Source organism: Anolis sagrei, chromosome 3 (genome assembly GCF_037176765.1).
Source record: "Anolis sagrei isolate rAnoSag1 chromosome 3, rAnoSag1.mat, whole genome shotgun sequence".
NCBI lineage: Eukaryota > Metazoa > Chordata > Lepidosauria > Squamata > Dactyloidae > Anolis > Anolis sagrei.
The window spans coordinates 62,857,525-62,873,412 of NC_090023.1; the positions used below are offsets into that span (position 1 = coordinate 62,857,525).

Consider the following 15,888-nt stretch of genomic DNA (forward strand, 5'->3'; position numbering starts at 1 on the left):
GCAATGATACCCTGTGTGCCAAGTTTGGGCCTGGTTTGTGATTTGTAGGGGCTACAATGTTCTGTGGGAAGTGAATCGGGTGAAGGTACTGCAAATACCATCAGTAATGGCCCCTCCTGCCCTGAACTGCACCAGGTTTTAAAGTGGGCCATTGGGCCTCTGTGTGCCAAGTTTGGTCCTGATCCGTCATTGGTGTGGGCCACAGTGCTCTAAGATGAGTTCAAGTACTGCAAGTCCCGTCATCCATGGTCCATCCTCGCTCAAACTGCACCAGGATGTTGAGTGGGTCTTGCTGGGGGGGGGGGGGAGGGTCTGTGTATCAGGTTTGGTTTTGTTCTGTCATTGTTGGGGGCCACAAGGTGTTTTGGACTTCAACTCCAACCATTCCTGACGGCTTCAGGCCCCTTTCCTATTCCCTTTGCTGCCTCGGAATGTTCAGGCTGGCCAATCAGAGACCATATGCAAATTGTTCCTCGGAATGTTGAAGTTGGCCAATCAGTGACCATATGCAGATTGTACCACAGTGGCAGCCAACTGGAATCTTGGAACTTTCTGGTTGGCCAATCAGAGACCATATGCAAATAGCACCATACTGGCAGCCAATCAGAAAGCCAGCACATACACCACCACACTTCCGCCGCATACAAACTTTGACTTTTATTAGATAGATAGAAGATAGATAGATAAATAGATAGATAGATAGATAGATAGATAGATAGATAATTTGCCTTTTTGTTTCCAAAACTGAAATTATAATTTTTTTCTGAAATAATTTCTCAAAATTCAGCACAAAGGAAGTGCAGGAAAGTGGGGTTATGAGGTTATATGGAAGTATGGTCATGGAACCATGAACGGTTGAACTGGTGCAGTTGCAGAATTGAAGAGAGGTCTGATATCAAAGGTGCTCTATTTGATATGCATCAGCTATCAATGATGTTTCTAAAGTAGAATGGCATGTTCGTGTGATAAAGTCCTTAGGCTATGAAAACTTACGCTACCAGCTTTGTTCTTTCAATACCTATGGTGATACAAGATCTCTTTGTATACTGATATTCCAAATGAATGTGTTGGTTGCTTTAATTCTTTACTTCATATGGATTCATAGATATTGTTAAAGCTAGCTATTGCCTATTGCAGACAACATTGGGTAGGCTCTGGAAACAGGGATCAAAGAAGAAGGCAGTCAAGATATGCAGTTCCAAGAAGAGGTAAAATGTAGTCTAACACAGCAGGTCAAGAGGTCTAACACAACAGAACAAAAACCTTTGTATTTATAATTTGGTAGAATTTTCCCATCCATGAGGGCTCTTACACTTGATTTTCCCATTATATTTAATGGACCTGAGGTTAAGCTGGTTTGCTATGGCATGATTTAAACTGAATCAAACTGCTAACTAAAAAGGTTAAGTGAATTTCTAACCCAGTCCTTCCCTCTATGCAAACCCTAGCGTGATCATGACTGCAGATGGTTGCATCTTGTCTTTTAATTTCAATCTTGGGAATTTCAGCAATGTTGTTTACTAACGGGAGTTTCTGCTTGGTTTCCTTGATTTCACTGACTCTCAGAATTGATTTTTCTGCTTGTATCAAGATCTGAAAAGATGATGTGTGACTTTGTAATTATGCTTACTGAAGTGAAGAAAGTTTTCTCTTGGTTAAAAATCAGCTGTGACCTTTCGTATTGCAAAGAATTCCTGCCAGCAGATTGTTACTGATACATTTGAAGTCTTGGTAGGAGGTAATTAATCCTCTGAATGCACATAATAGATGGTTTAGTATATGGCCAGATTCTTCCTTTTACTTTCTTAAATGATTCTGATAAGCTCTATGGCAACCTAAACAAAGAAAAATATTGCTATCTCTGTGACATATCTGAGTTCCAAGGGTGTAAGAAGAAAGATTCTCAGTTTATCCCAGAGCAGTAGACTAATTGATTTCCATTTGCAAACAGCACAATAATTGTTGCTTCTACTGTTGCTATTATGTTCCTTCAAGTCAACTCCAACTAATGGAGACCTTGGGTTCTTTTGGTAAGATGTCTTCAGAAGAGGCTTGGCCATTCAGGGAATTTCGATGACTGCGCAGGGGTTTTAACCATGATCTCACAGAGTCCCAGTTCACTACTCAGACTGCTACACCATGCTGGGTCTCAACACATAAACATATTATTTATTTATTTTTATAAATCAATTAATAAATAGTTTCATAGAGCCCATGTGGAAACAATGTCAGAGGCTCCTTATCTATAATTTGAATTCTTTTTTGTATTGCAACTATCAGAATATCGATGATCAACATGACAAGTGGCCATGCAGGTTGAGAAATATTGTGAATTGTCATCCCCCAAAATGAATGTTCCAAGCTTTGATTCTAGTTTAGCAGGAAAGTAACGAAAATCAAGAGCAAGATATTTATTTATATTATTTTAAACTTTTATATACCGTAGAGGGACTTGTGTATATTTCATCCCATGGTGATCTTCATCATTCATAGAATGCTGCTTTGATATCACTTGCATGGATACATTGTTTCCAGGCTAAAATAGATGCACTCACATTTGCCATTAATTTAACTGTCATGTTGTGTTCTTAAAATTAATGTCCCAAAGTAGGGAGGGAATGAATATCCAGATTACTGTCACTGTTGAAAGCTTTGATATTCTTACCCATCAATTGGGAATGTAGCTATAATATTTACACTATGAAAAGCACTTCCATTTTCATCAACATAAATCTGTCTCCTGTAACACAACTTGGAATATGGGTGGTAGAAAAAAACCAACAGCTTTTTACTGCCCCAGATACACATCATCATCATGACCATGCCCATACTAAGGGACTTTTAACCATATTGTTATTATCACATGTAGTTAAGTCCTTGTGGATTGACAAGGTTACACTTTAATGTACTGTATATATGTATATGAGATGTTGTTCACTTTTCTGTAGTATCTCTACACCCAAAATAGAATGAATTAGATTTTCAGAAGATTTCAGTGGTGAATTTAATTAACCACTGAGATCTTCTAAAAATCTAATTCAGTGGTGAATTTAATTAACCACTGAGATCTTCTAAAAATCTAATTCATTCTATTTTGGTTTGTGTTGAATGTTGTTGTTTAATTTCTTTTCTAACAATCCAAACCTCAAAATGAATTTCATTTATTTATTTGACTAATACACTGGTTTTTTCCTAAAAGAGAATAAACAAATTATACCATTAAACAAATTAAAACACCAAAATGCGTATTATGTACTACAATATAATTACAAAACATTACACTTAAATACATATAGCTCTATCCTCAACAGTGAAATGTGAAGGCCTGTTTAAACATGAAGCTCTTTGCATTCCAGTGGGAAGACATCAGAGAGTAGGCAGATCAAATCCTCCTTGAGAAGGAGTTCCAAAACCTAGGAGCAGGCTCCAAGAGGGCCGTCTCTTATGTCCTCACCAATCATGGGATTGAGACAAGGCCTTTCTCTGGAAATTGTAAGACATTAAAAGTTTCATATATTTAAGAGATACAAAGACCAAGATTTTCACAGCAGCTGGAGAGGACATTTAAGTTGGATTCAGTTTCTCTTTGGAATAGCCTTGTGACCTCCTCCCGCCCATTTTTGGCAGCACAACAAAGGCTGCATGTTACCCGTGACAATGGTGAGATTAAGTTACTCCCTCTGTTTCTGTAACATGGTTGTTTGGGGAATGCAATATATGGTTCCTGAGCCATCCTACTAGATATAATAAAATTTAGGCCTTAATGAAATATTGAGAAGCATATGTTGACATACAAATAATGTAGTTATAGAATATTGCTATCTATGCTTTCAACTTTTCATAATTGCAATTGCATACACACACACACAAAACTCACCTAAACTGGGAAACTTTACAGTTCTTATATTCATTATGAAGTGTACTTGCTTGAAATATATCATCTACCTATATGTAAAACAGGACAGAAGCAATGTAAGTATGACAAAATACTTCTTGACAATGTCGGTGCTCATATAAAAACTTAGTAATTATATTGCTCTATCCTCATAACTGAAAAGTATTGGCCCAGTGAAAAAGAATATCCGAGTTGTTTTTCTTTCTTAACAAAACAATAATGCACTGGAATATAATGGGGAAAAAAACTATTATTAAGTTTGAGACCCAGTGGTTTGAATGCTGGACTGGGATCCCAAGGCACTGGAGTCCTCACCCTGGAAACCTATTGGATGACTGTGGCCTAGTCAGACTCTCTTAATCATAGAAGAGATAGCAAAACTCTGAATAAACCTTGCCAAGAAAGCCATACAATAGGATAAGCATATGCACATAATAAGTGACTAAGTAAGTATATAAAACATGTTGATTCCATACCAGTTTACCTCATGATGTAGGTGATTTCCTCCTGCATCCATATTACTAGATATTTAAAATTTACCTATGTGACATGTCTTTTTAAAAAAATTCTCAGATATTATACTTAAATGAAAGGTTATTACACCAAGACACAGTATTTATTATTTATTTATTTACAGCTTTTATATTCCGCCCTTCTCACCCCGCAGGGGACTCAGGGCGGATTATAGTGTACACATATATGGCAAACATTCAATGCCAATTTTTGACATACAAACATATGCAGACATACACAGAGGGTATTTAACTTTTTTCTGGCCACCAGGGGAGCTGTCGCTTTCATCGTCCATCTGCGAAGATATTGAAGGTGATGAAGCACTTCCGCATTCCCCCGCATGCTTCCCCGCTGGAATGCTTTGCTGGAGTCTTCTTTATGGCCTCATAAATCAGTTAATTTAGCCTCCCCACACTTTAAGGTGGTACCTTATTTTCCTACTTGACAGATGCAACTGTCTTTTCAGGTTGCAAAGGTCGACAACAGGCTACACACAATTGGTTGGAAACCCACTCCAACCCGGGCTAGCTTCGAACTCATGACCTTTTGGTCAGAGTGATCTTAATGCAGCTGACACTCAGCCAGCTGCACCACAATCCCGGTATATTTGGAAGTTGCTCGACAGTGGCATTTTAGATACATTGGCTTCAAGCAATGCATCTATGGTGCTTTGAAAAATGTTTTTCAAGTAGGAATAAGACTTTAAATGGAAAACAATTGAAAGGACATTATCTAGTTTTGTGCACTTGACAATTTCCTACAGGGAATATGTTGCAATACCTACAAGGACAAGCTTGTAGGAATAGGATTTTGTCTCAGACTGTAAGCTGAAGATAGAATTGTCAGATCTGCTATGAAAAACATGGCTGTGTCCCTCTTAGCTAAATGCATATCCACATTGCTTGTTGTTTTTTAAAAAAGCAGTAGGGGATAGCAATGTGTTGGATTCTTAAAAACTTTTAAAGGAGTAACAGTATCATCTAGCCAGGATCAGAATCATAAAAGGAGGAAAGGAAATGGTAGGAACCTTCCTTTTTGTGGCTGCTGAAATTTTAGTGACAATTTATTTCCATTACCAAATAGTAGGTAGAGGACAATGACCTTTGTTTGTACCACAACATCTTAAAAACAGGTTAGCTATCCACCAGGGTTGTAGCTATGGGGAACAATTGAGGACATTGTTTCAAATAAAAATTCCTCCTCCTAATAATTTTTTTCTTCAATGTTTGTATGTGCTAGCAGGTTGCCGGTTTACATGGTGTCATAGGTAAGTAATATTTACAACCTCAATCAGATGGGAGAAAATATCTCTGGCATGCTCCACTTTGCCAGCAAAGTTAGCAAGAGAAAAATACACAAGTATAAGAATTCTAGCATGAATGATTATCAGTTATCCCAATCTATGTAATTTAGAAATTTGGGCATTGAAGGAAAATATCATTGGAGGGCAGAATACTTACTTGGGAAGGTGATGCCCTTATCTCATCCCAGTTATAGCCCTGTAACTAGATGTTTCAGTATGACATGTTGGTAATATAAATCAGAAAACATATTTAGCCAGTCCAACCAAGTCAATGAAGCATTACAATGTAAGTGGGAGAGGAACATGCTATAGATTTCTCTCAACAGGCAAAGTTACTAAGAGAATGAAAACACAATGAAACAAAGTATTGTTATGTGATTTCAGCTTCCATAAGAACTGAGGTTTTGGAGCCTGATGTGTCAGAGCTTTCCAGAAGGCCAGATGAGACACAGATGGGTTGAAGGCAAAATCAGAGGTTATTTTATCAATGGCCAAAGAGTATGTCAGTGGAGACAACACTCCAAATCACTGTCATATCTCAATTTAAACATACAGAAATACTTAAAGGACATTCGTTTGAAACAAAGGACTTCTGCTGCACTAGGTGTCAATTGGCAAAGATTGTGGGAGGCTGGTTGGCTGCGGTGCACTGTTTTCATTGTTGCCAATTGATCTCCAGGTTTGGAGGGAAATTTAATAAATTGTCGTTGATTGTTCTACTTCTCATGGGGTGTATGAAGGAAAGAATGTTGGTGGTGATGGTGAAACAATGGGTAGTAATTAGTGTTAGGCAGCCTGAATGTGAAGAGATGCAATACCTCAATCCTGGAAACTATGTTGAAAGAATCTGGGTAAGAATTAATGGAATAAGGACTGTAAAAGATGTAGTTGTAGGGTGTCTACTACAGATCTTCAAGCCAGATGGAAGAACTGGGTGAAGCCTTCCTTGACCAGATGACCAGACATGCAGAAAGAAGAGACATAGCAGTAATGGGGGACTTCAACTACTTTGATATTTATTGGAAAACAAACTTTGCCAAGAGTACAAAGTCCAACACATTCCTCACCTGCCTTGCAGACAATTTTATTGTCCAGAAGGTAGAAGAGGCAACAAGGGGATCAGCTATTCTGGATCTGATCCTAACTAACAGTGAGGATCTGGTCAATGGAGTGGTGGGATACTTTGGGAGTGACCATGTTCTCTTAGAGTTTGTGATACAAAGGAAAGGTAAAACTAAGAAAAGTCAAACACATATTCTAGACTTTAGGAGAGCTGAAATTTAAGGAAGATACAGGATAGGTGATGCCTGGTTTGACAACAGTACGTGTGAAAAAGATATTAGATTTTTTGTGGACAACAAGTTGAACATGAGCCAACAGTGCAATGCAGCAGCTAAGAAAAAGATGGGATTTTGGGCTGGATCAAAAGGAGTATAGTGTCTAGATTGAGAGAAGGCATGGTGCCTTTTTATTCTGCTTTGGTCAGTCTCATCTGGAATACTGTGTCCCTCAAAACCGGTCTGAGTCCCTCAAGAAAGGTGAGAAGGTTGGTATACAAAACTTTTAAATAAATACATAAATAAATAAATTCTGGGCACCACGGTTCAAAAAAGATATTGAAGGTGTCCAGAGGAGGGTGACTAAAATGATCAAATGTCTGGAGACGAGACCCTATAAGAAGCGTCTCAAAGAACTGGGTAAGCTTAGCCTGCAGAAGAGAAAGCTGAGAAGAAACATGATAGCCATTTGAAAGGGTGTAATGAGGAAGAGGAAGTGGACTTATTTTCTGCTTCCCTTGAGATTAGGACATGGAACAATGGCTTCAAACTACACGAAAGGAGATTCCATCTGAACGTTAGGAAGAACTTCCTGACTGTGAGAGCTGTTCAGCAGTGGAACTCTCTGCCTCAGAGTGTGGTGGAGGCTCCTTCTTTGGAGGCTTTTAAACAGAGGCTGGATGGCCATCTATCAGGGGTGCTTTGAATGCAATATTCCTGCTTCTTGGCAGGGGGTTGAACTGGATGGCCCATGAGGTCTCTTCCAACTCTATGATTCTATGATTCTATATGAGCTGTTCAACAGTGGAACACTTTGCCTCAGAGTGTTGTGGAAACTCCTTCCTTGGAAACTTTAAAACAGAGGTTGGATGGCACTGTTGAGGGATACTTTGACTGTGCTTTTCCTACATGGCAAGGGGTTGGACTAGATAGCCCATGTGGTCTCTTCCAACTGTATTATTCTATTATTCTGTGAATGGGTTCCCAGGAGGAGGACGAAGGACTGGGATAATGAGACCTTTTCATGACTGTGGGTTTTGGGGTCCTCCTTAAGTTCCTAAGGTTTCAGTAACAATATGAATGAATTTCATGTCTCCTTCTCTGCAATGTTAGAAATTTGAAGCTGAATGAATGAAAATTTCATTTAGGGAGCAATGTCTTTATTTTGCCATCCTCTAAATATATCCCTGTCTCTTACACAGCATGCTATAAATCTGATCATGACTACACAACTGCTATTTTGAAATTTAACACATGCACACACCATATCACACAGAAAGTTTCATCTCACATAAAACATAAGCAATTGGGTGGCACAAATGTGTTATATTCTATGCAAACACGTGTACATGACTTCAATAGATGCTAAATTAAATAAAAACACGAGAAGCTGGCAAATGTCATTCAAAATTAATTTGATAAACATTTCTTGCTTGATTCTTACCATTTGCTGAACATCAAAGGCAAGAGCTTTGAAGGCTGTTGATGATTTCTCTTTCAAATAAGGACTGAAAGATGCTCCCGACAGTATTGTGAATGTTCCCTGGGCAGCACAACTGTTTCCACCTGATAAAGGAAATATATGCTAACATTTGGCTGTTTGTTTAAATGCTCTTTGCACTTTTACAGGATTTGAAAATGAATCCGCTAATGAAGGAGGGAATGATATATTTTACATCTCTTCCTTGTTAAGATTTTCCAGTTTTCTCATGGCTTTGAAACTGGCAGTAAGGAATAAAAAATAATTGCTTATAACTAACTTATTAGTTCCATTTACACTCAACAAGGCTATACTTCATTATATTATGCTGATAATTTATTTTTAAAAACAAATTAAAGTATCTATAATATTTATTTTTCAGTTGACATCTAGATGACTGTGGTATGTGTTCCCTTTCCATGGATATAGCTATATTGCAACCTTATGAGTCCATCACCAATTAGAAAGACCCCATGAATCATGCTTAATTTACTTATGCATACAACCTTATTATGCCTTTTCCTCCATGGAGCTTGGAAATGTAGGCCTTTGGATGAGTAACTGTACCAAGTCTTCCTAATAATTGTTTGTTTGTGATCAGGCACAGGAAATTCTTCAGGATTATGTCCTTGGGGAGGCAGTTATTCTGGACCCACAAGATCCTCTAAGACTGATTTCTCAGAGGGGGGTGAGTGGTACTGAATTAGGTCCAAAACTACACTAGGACCCCATTGACACTGCATTATATGGTCAGCGTAGACTCCTATAATGCAGTTTAACTGCACTGAATCGCATTATAGGGGTCTACATAGACCATACAGTGCAGTTTCAAACTGCATTCTATGACAGTGTAGATGGCGCTTGAGACCCTTCATGATTGAGCTCTAAGGCAAAGTAACGCATGAAGAATCAAGTTACACTACAGTCCTTCCTTCTGGATTCAACCTTAGCAAAGCCTTACTTCATAGAAATGTTGAGTCAAGCCTGGGAACTTTCCCTTGGTCAGTCCTCAACTCTTGCGTATGACCTTACCCAAGAGAACAGGTAGGGAAGGAACTCTTGTGCAGAATACCAATTTCTTGACCTTTGCCTCTGTTCTTCTCTCACTTCTCTCACACTTGTCTTCTGTGTCCACAAGCTGCCTCATACTTCTTGATAGATTCAAAGATGTTTTTGTCCTGTGTTTCTTCACGCTTTGTCATCTGATCCGTCTCACTCCTTTTCTTGGTTACTGTTGTGCCTTTTATTCCCCTGCACCTCCATTTTCCAGGCAACTGTTTTCCTAGCCTATTTTAGGGTGCATCTACATTGTAGAATTCATGCAGTTTGACACTACTTTGACTGCCATGGTCCAATGCTAGGGATTTCTGGGATTTGTAGTTTGGTAAGGCACCAGCACCCTTTCATAAAAAAATTCTAAAAACCTCATAAAATGTCAACTTCCATGATTTCATAGCATTGAGCCATGGAAGTTAAAGTTGCATTATTTCTACAATCCATCAATTCTACACCCTTTCTTGCAAAGCAACTGCTTGTAAATCTTCAGAGGGTGAATCTATACAGTAGAATGAATGCAGTTTGACTCCACCTGAACTATTACGGTTCAATGTTATGGAATTATCAGAATTGTAGTTTTATGAGGTCTTAAGCCAAAGGGTACGGGTGCTTCATCAATGATAGCTTCCAGGATTCCAAAGCTTTGAGCCATGATATTCTATAGTCTCCTTCACACTGGGCAATTACAAAATTATGATTCCACTTTCACTCTCATTGCTGCATCCTATGGGTTCCCAGAGTGAAATACTAGACCTTTTTAGCTGAGACTTCTATATGCCTATTCCTAAAATTCATATTTCAAGGCCCTACATGGTTTGGATCCAGGTTACCTACAGGATCCCCTTCTCCTGTATAATCTGCCATGCACACTTAGCTCCTCTGAGAGGAGGCTACTCCAACCTGCCAGAACTCAACTGGCCACCATCAGCCAGAGGACCTTTTCAATGCCCAATGTGGAATGACCTGCTAGAATTCATCTGCCATAATTTTAAAACCATCTAAAAATATATCTCTTCCAGCAAGCCTACCCAGCCAGTTGAAAGCATGAATTTTAAACTCATGCCCTGTGTTTTGGTCCCTGTCCTGTGTGATTAATGTGTTTTTTATAGAAATGCTATGATATGTATCTTTTATGCAACTGCATTTTAATATGCGTGTTTGTAGAATTTTTATATTATTTGTATGTGTTTGACTGTGCTGTGACCTGCCTTGAGCCATGGGGAGAGGCGGGTAAGAAATGAAATAATAAATAAATTAATTAATAAATAATTTATTGCGGTGGCAGTTAAAGTGAAGTCATAAGTGCTGCAAAAAGGTTTTGTTCTGTAGTCACCAAATGTTAACAATTTCAGGTTGTAGAAAAGCAAGGCAGCAATAGCTGCTTATTTAGATCAAAGTCAGTCATGTTTGATCATATAAATTACTAGATGTTAACAAAAATATCTGTTGCCAAAGGCCTGGAATCATATTGCTGAAACCTCAACCAGTGAAGAACAACAACTTGAAAACAAGTTTTATCACATACAAGAAATCTTACTAGGACATGGAATAATTTTTAAAGAACGATGGATTAGTACTGGGGTGTTTTTTTTTGGGGGGGGGGGTATGAAACAGACACTGTTTTTTTTTTTTTGATGTGCAGCTTTGAAAAAAGACTACTTTGATTCAAAACACAGAAACCTGACCTTTTCTATCATGATTCATATATTGTTTTATTGTGTATACGGAATAACTGCTTACATTAAAGTTGCCACTGCAGAGTAGTAATTTTATAAAATAAATTTGCATCAGTTGCTTGTAATCCCAAAACACTGTTCAAATAAATCAGATTATGTAATCAAGCCTGATATTAAATTTTGTCTATTTCTGAAAGAACAGCAGGAACTGACAATCTCTCCAGTAAAACTTATATTCCAAGAGTTATCTCTTTAAACGAAGAGAAATAAACAAAAAAAAAACAAAACAAAAAAACCAAAAGCCCCATGTAGGTGCAGAAGGAAATTCCCTCATGTTTTTGTATCTCTGAGATTGCATCCAGATAGGCCCAAAAACTGAGACCTGTCTTGTTTTTTTACCAGAAGCATCTAAATAAAATCCCTGGTAAAAATGAATCAATTCGGAACAAACCAAAGTTTCCTTGGTTTCTTCTGAATTAAATAGATATGCCATTAGATCCAGGTCTTCCTTTTCTCCCCTTCTGTCTCCCCAGGCATGCCAGGAGGATGTGAGGAAAATCATTGTGGCTATAAGGTACCTTTTAATTAACTCTTAGGGGAAAATTGGGTAGCTTCAGCCATTCATCCCCTCCCCAAGGAAAGCCCAGAGTTTGGGTGGGGAAGTGGGGATAGTGTCAAAATGGATTACTTAAACTGTTTTGGCATGGGTTTGGCACTGTGTGGAAGCACCCTGAATCATTTTAAGACTGGGAGAGGTTGTTTTTTTGCAAGAGGAAGTTGTCTGGAAATCAACTTTTTTCACCTGCTGGAGGAAAAAGTAGGGAAAATAAGAAAAATGGGAGATCCCAAACCATGGAGAAATTGATTAGCATGACTCTTAGACAAAATGTAATAAAATAGGAGAATGAATGTGGGTGGAGGCTCTGATGGCCAATGCAGTTCCTAACCTCTGAGTGTTGTTTACTCAAATATATGTACAAACTAACTTATTCATTGGATCTTTCCTCTGTTCCATGTTTCCAAAGGCAGTCATTTGGAACATGGGGCCCCACAACATATTAATAGTTAGCATAGATGACAGTTAGGCCATGTTTTGTCACCACATAGAATCTATGGAAAAATCAACACGTGCTCCAATGTAAAGTGTGATCATTTCTTCCACCAGTCAGGTCACACAGTTATGGAAACATGCTGCACTTTGCAGAATATTGCAACCGGAGAGTTAACTTTCACCTGCTCTTTTCACGCCCCCTTGATGGACTGTCACCTTGTCGTGGTGAGGGGCTTGCGTGTTCCGATGAACCTGTGGGCACAACAACTGGAGTCCTGCACTCCTAGGAGTGGCCGCGGGGGAGGTCCCAGACCAAGCACAGTCCGAAGACCCAAAGACCTCAACGGCGGAGCAGGCGGAGGATAACATGGCACATGTTACAACGGCTGCGAAGGCGGAAGAAGGCTGCAACAGACTGAGAAGCCATGGTCATTGTGTTAAACTACATCACCAGTGGAACCTCATCTGTGAAGACTGTGTGTTGATCAGTTGTGCACTGACCTCCACACATTAAAAAAACCCACGCACAGGCGTCTTCCAAAGGGAAAAAAAAACCAACCAAAGTCCCATGGTGATCAGCGAGTGGCGACTCAGTCGTTCTACCTCAAGGTCCGAGGCAGTTGAGTAGTTCGGCAGCTGTATCCGCGACTGAGCAGCCCTTTTTAGGACCCACTCTGCTCACCCCACACGGGGAGGGGGCTAGAAAAGGTGCCCTAAACATAGTCTGCCTCTCTTATCCCTGACTGGACTGCCGCGTCCAGTGGGGTCACCATCCTGTGGCCAAAAAAAAAAAATGAACTTCGGTACGTGGAATGTACGGACTCTGATGGACAACAGTGACAGTGAACGCCCCGAACGCAGAACTGCCATCATCGCAAGGGAGCTGGGACGCTTTAACATCGACATAGCAGCCCTTCAGGAGACCCGGAGAGCAGGAGAGGGACAGCTGAAGGAAGAAAAAGGAGGCTACACCTTCTTCTGGAAGGGACTGCCCGAAGAAGACCAAAGAATGCACGGAGTTGGCTTCGCTATAAGAAATGATCTGATGAAACATCTGTCCGAAGCACCCACTGGCATCAACGAACGACACTCCACCCTCCGAATTGATCTTGCCAAAAACCAACTGGCAACCATCATAAGTGCCTATGCACCAACACTAGATGCTGATGAAGACATCAAGGAGAAATTCTACTGTCAGCTGGACACCGTCCTATCGGGGATACCTAAGGAGGACAAAAAAATTCTCCTGGGGGACTTCAATGCAAGAGTTGGGCGAGACTTCGACCTGTGGCCAGGCACCATAGGAAAAGACGGGGTTGGAAACAGCAAATCGAATGGCATCCTGCTTCTCACCAAATGTGCGGAGCACAACCTTGTCATCACCAACACGCTCTTCCGCCAGAAAAACAAGTTCAAGACATCATGGAAGCACCCCCGGTCAAAGCACTGGCACCTCTTAGGCTATGTAATCACACGTGCCAGAGACCGCCGTGACGTGCTCCTCACAAGAGCCATGACAGGTGCTGACGACTGCTGGACCGACCACAGGCTAATCCGATCCACGATGGCTATCAAGATCGCCCCCAAGCGCAGACTCCAAGGAAGAAAGACAAGGTGCAAAATGAACACCCAAGCCCTTCAGGAGCCCTCCAGGCGAGCCCATCTCCAAAAAGCACTCAAGGACCATCTACCCATAGTACACCTCGAAAATGTTGAGGAACATTGGAACAAACTGAAGACCTCCATCATCCAAGCCTGCGAAGAAACTATTGGATACCAAGCCAAGAAACATCAAGACTGGTTTGACGAAAATGACATCGAGATCCAACAGCTAATCGACAAGAAAAAGAAAAAGATCTACGCCAGTGCAAGAGCCGAGGTCCAAAGAAGGACCAGAGAACTCAAGAACATCTGGTGGACAAAGAAGGCCGAAGAAATCCAACACCTGGCAGATACCCATAATGCTCAAGGATTTTTCAAAGCCACAAAGGTCATCTATGGACCAAGAAACCATGGCATACAGCCTCTACGCTCATCAGACGGAACCAAACTCCTGAAGGACCAAAAGTCAATTGCACTACGTTGGAAAGAACACTACCAAAGCCTCCTAAACCGCAGCTCCAGTGTGGCCGAAGAGGTCCTCTTACAAATCCCGCAACAACAAACCAGGGATGAGCTTGCAGCACTGCCTAGTTTGGATGAAGTCAGCAATGCCATCAGCCAACAAAAGAACAACAAAGCCAGCGGACCGGATGGGATCCCTGCTGAAATCTTTAAAGAGGGAGGACCTGCGCTGACACACCAACTCCACCAGCTCATAGAAAAAGTGTGGGTGACCGAGAAAATCCCAGCAGACTTCAAGGATGCCACCATCATCACCCTCTACAAAAAAGGGGAAAGAACAGACTGCGGAAACTATCGAGGTATCTCCCTTCTAACCTCTGCTGGAAAAACCCTCGCAAGAATCCTTGCAAACCGCCTTCTGCCCCTCTCAGAAGACACCCTCCCAGAATCCCAGAACGGCTTCCGCCCCTCCAGAGGAACTGTGGACATGATCTTGACTGCGCGACAGCTCCAAGAAAAATGCAGAGAACAAAATCAACCTCTGTACATGGCATTCATCGACCTTGCAAAGGCATTCGACACAGTGAATCGCAGCGCTCTCTGGACCATCCTCCAAAAAATCGGGTGCCCAAGCAAATTCGTGAACATCCTGTGGCTCCTCCACGATGACATGATGGCAACAGTCTTGGACAGCAATGGCTCCCAAAGTGACCCATTTAAGGTGGAATCGGGTGTCAAACAGGGATGTGTAATTGCCCCAACTTTATTCTCCATCTTCATTGCTATGATACTTCACCTTGTTGATGGGAAGCTTCCCACCGGAGTGGAAATCATCTATCGGACAGATGGCAAGTTTAACCTCAGCAGACTGAAAGCCAAAACCAAGGTCACAACAACATCTGTTGTTGAACTCCAATATGCTGATGACAATGTCATCTGTGCGCATACAGAAGAAGATCTACAAGCCACTCTCAACACCTTTGCAGAAGCATACACAAAGCTTGGCCTGTCACTGAACATCGAGAAAACCAAAGTGCTGTTCCAGCAGTCACCAGCCGCCCCCTCTCCAATGCCAGAGATACAGCTTAATGGTGTAACATTAGAAAATGTCGACCATTTCCGCTACCTTGGCAGCCACCTCTCCACCAAAGTCAACATCGACGCCGAAATACAACACCGCCTGAGCTCTGCAAGTGCAGCATTTTCCAGAATGAAGCAGAGAGTGTTTGAGGACTGGGACATCCGTAGGGATACTAAGGTGCTTGTCTATAAAGCTATTGTCCTCCCAACCCTGCTATATGCCTGTGAGACGTGGACTGTCTACAGACGTCACATGCAGCTCTTGGAACGATTCCATCAGCGCTGCCTCCGGAAAATCCTGCAAATCTCCTGAGAAGACGAGCGGACAAACGTCAGCGTGCTGGAAGAAGCAAAGACCACCAGCATTGAAGCGATGGTCCTCCAACATCAACTCCGCTGGACAGGCCACGTTGTCCGGATGCCTGACCACCGTCTTCCAAAGCAGTTGCTCTACTCCGAACTCAAGAACGGAAAACGGAATGTTGGTGGACAG

General features: G+C 41.0%; 1 protein-coding gene across 1 annotated transcript in view; it reads right to left on the reverse strand.

The window, feature by feature from the left end:
- Positions 1-15,888, reverse strand: part of TMPRSS15 (transmembrane serine protease 15) — a 124,078-nt gene that overhangs the window by 50,579 nt on the left and 57,611 nt on the right. Inside the window, exons 2-3 of the mRNA XM_067466229.1 lie at positions 8,433-8,554; positions 3,878-3,945 (exon numbers count right to left, since the gene is read on the reverse strand). Coding sequence (XP_067322330.1) covers positions 3,878-3,945; positions 8,433-8,554 — 190 coding nt within the window. The remainder of the gene's footprint in view (positions 1-3,877; positions 3,946-8,432; positions 8,555-15,888) is intronic.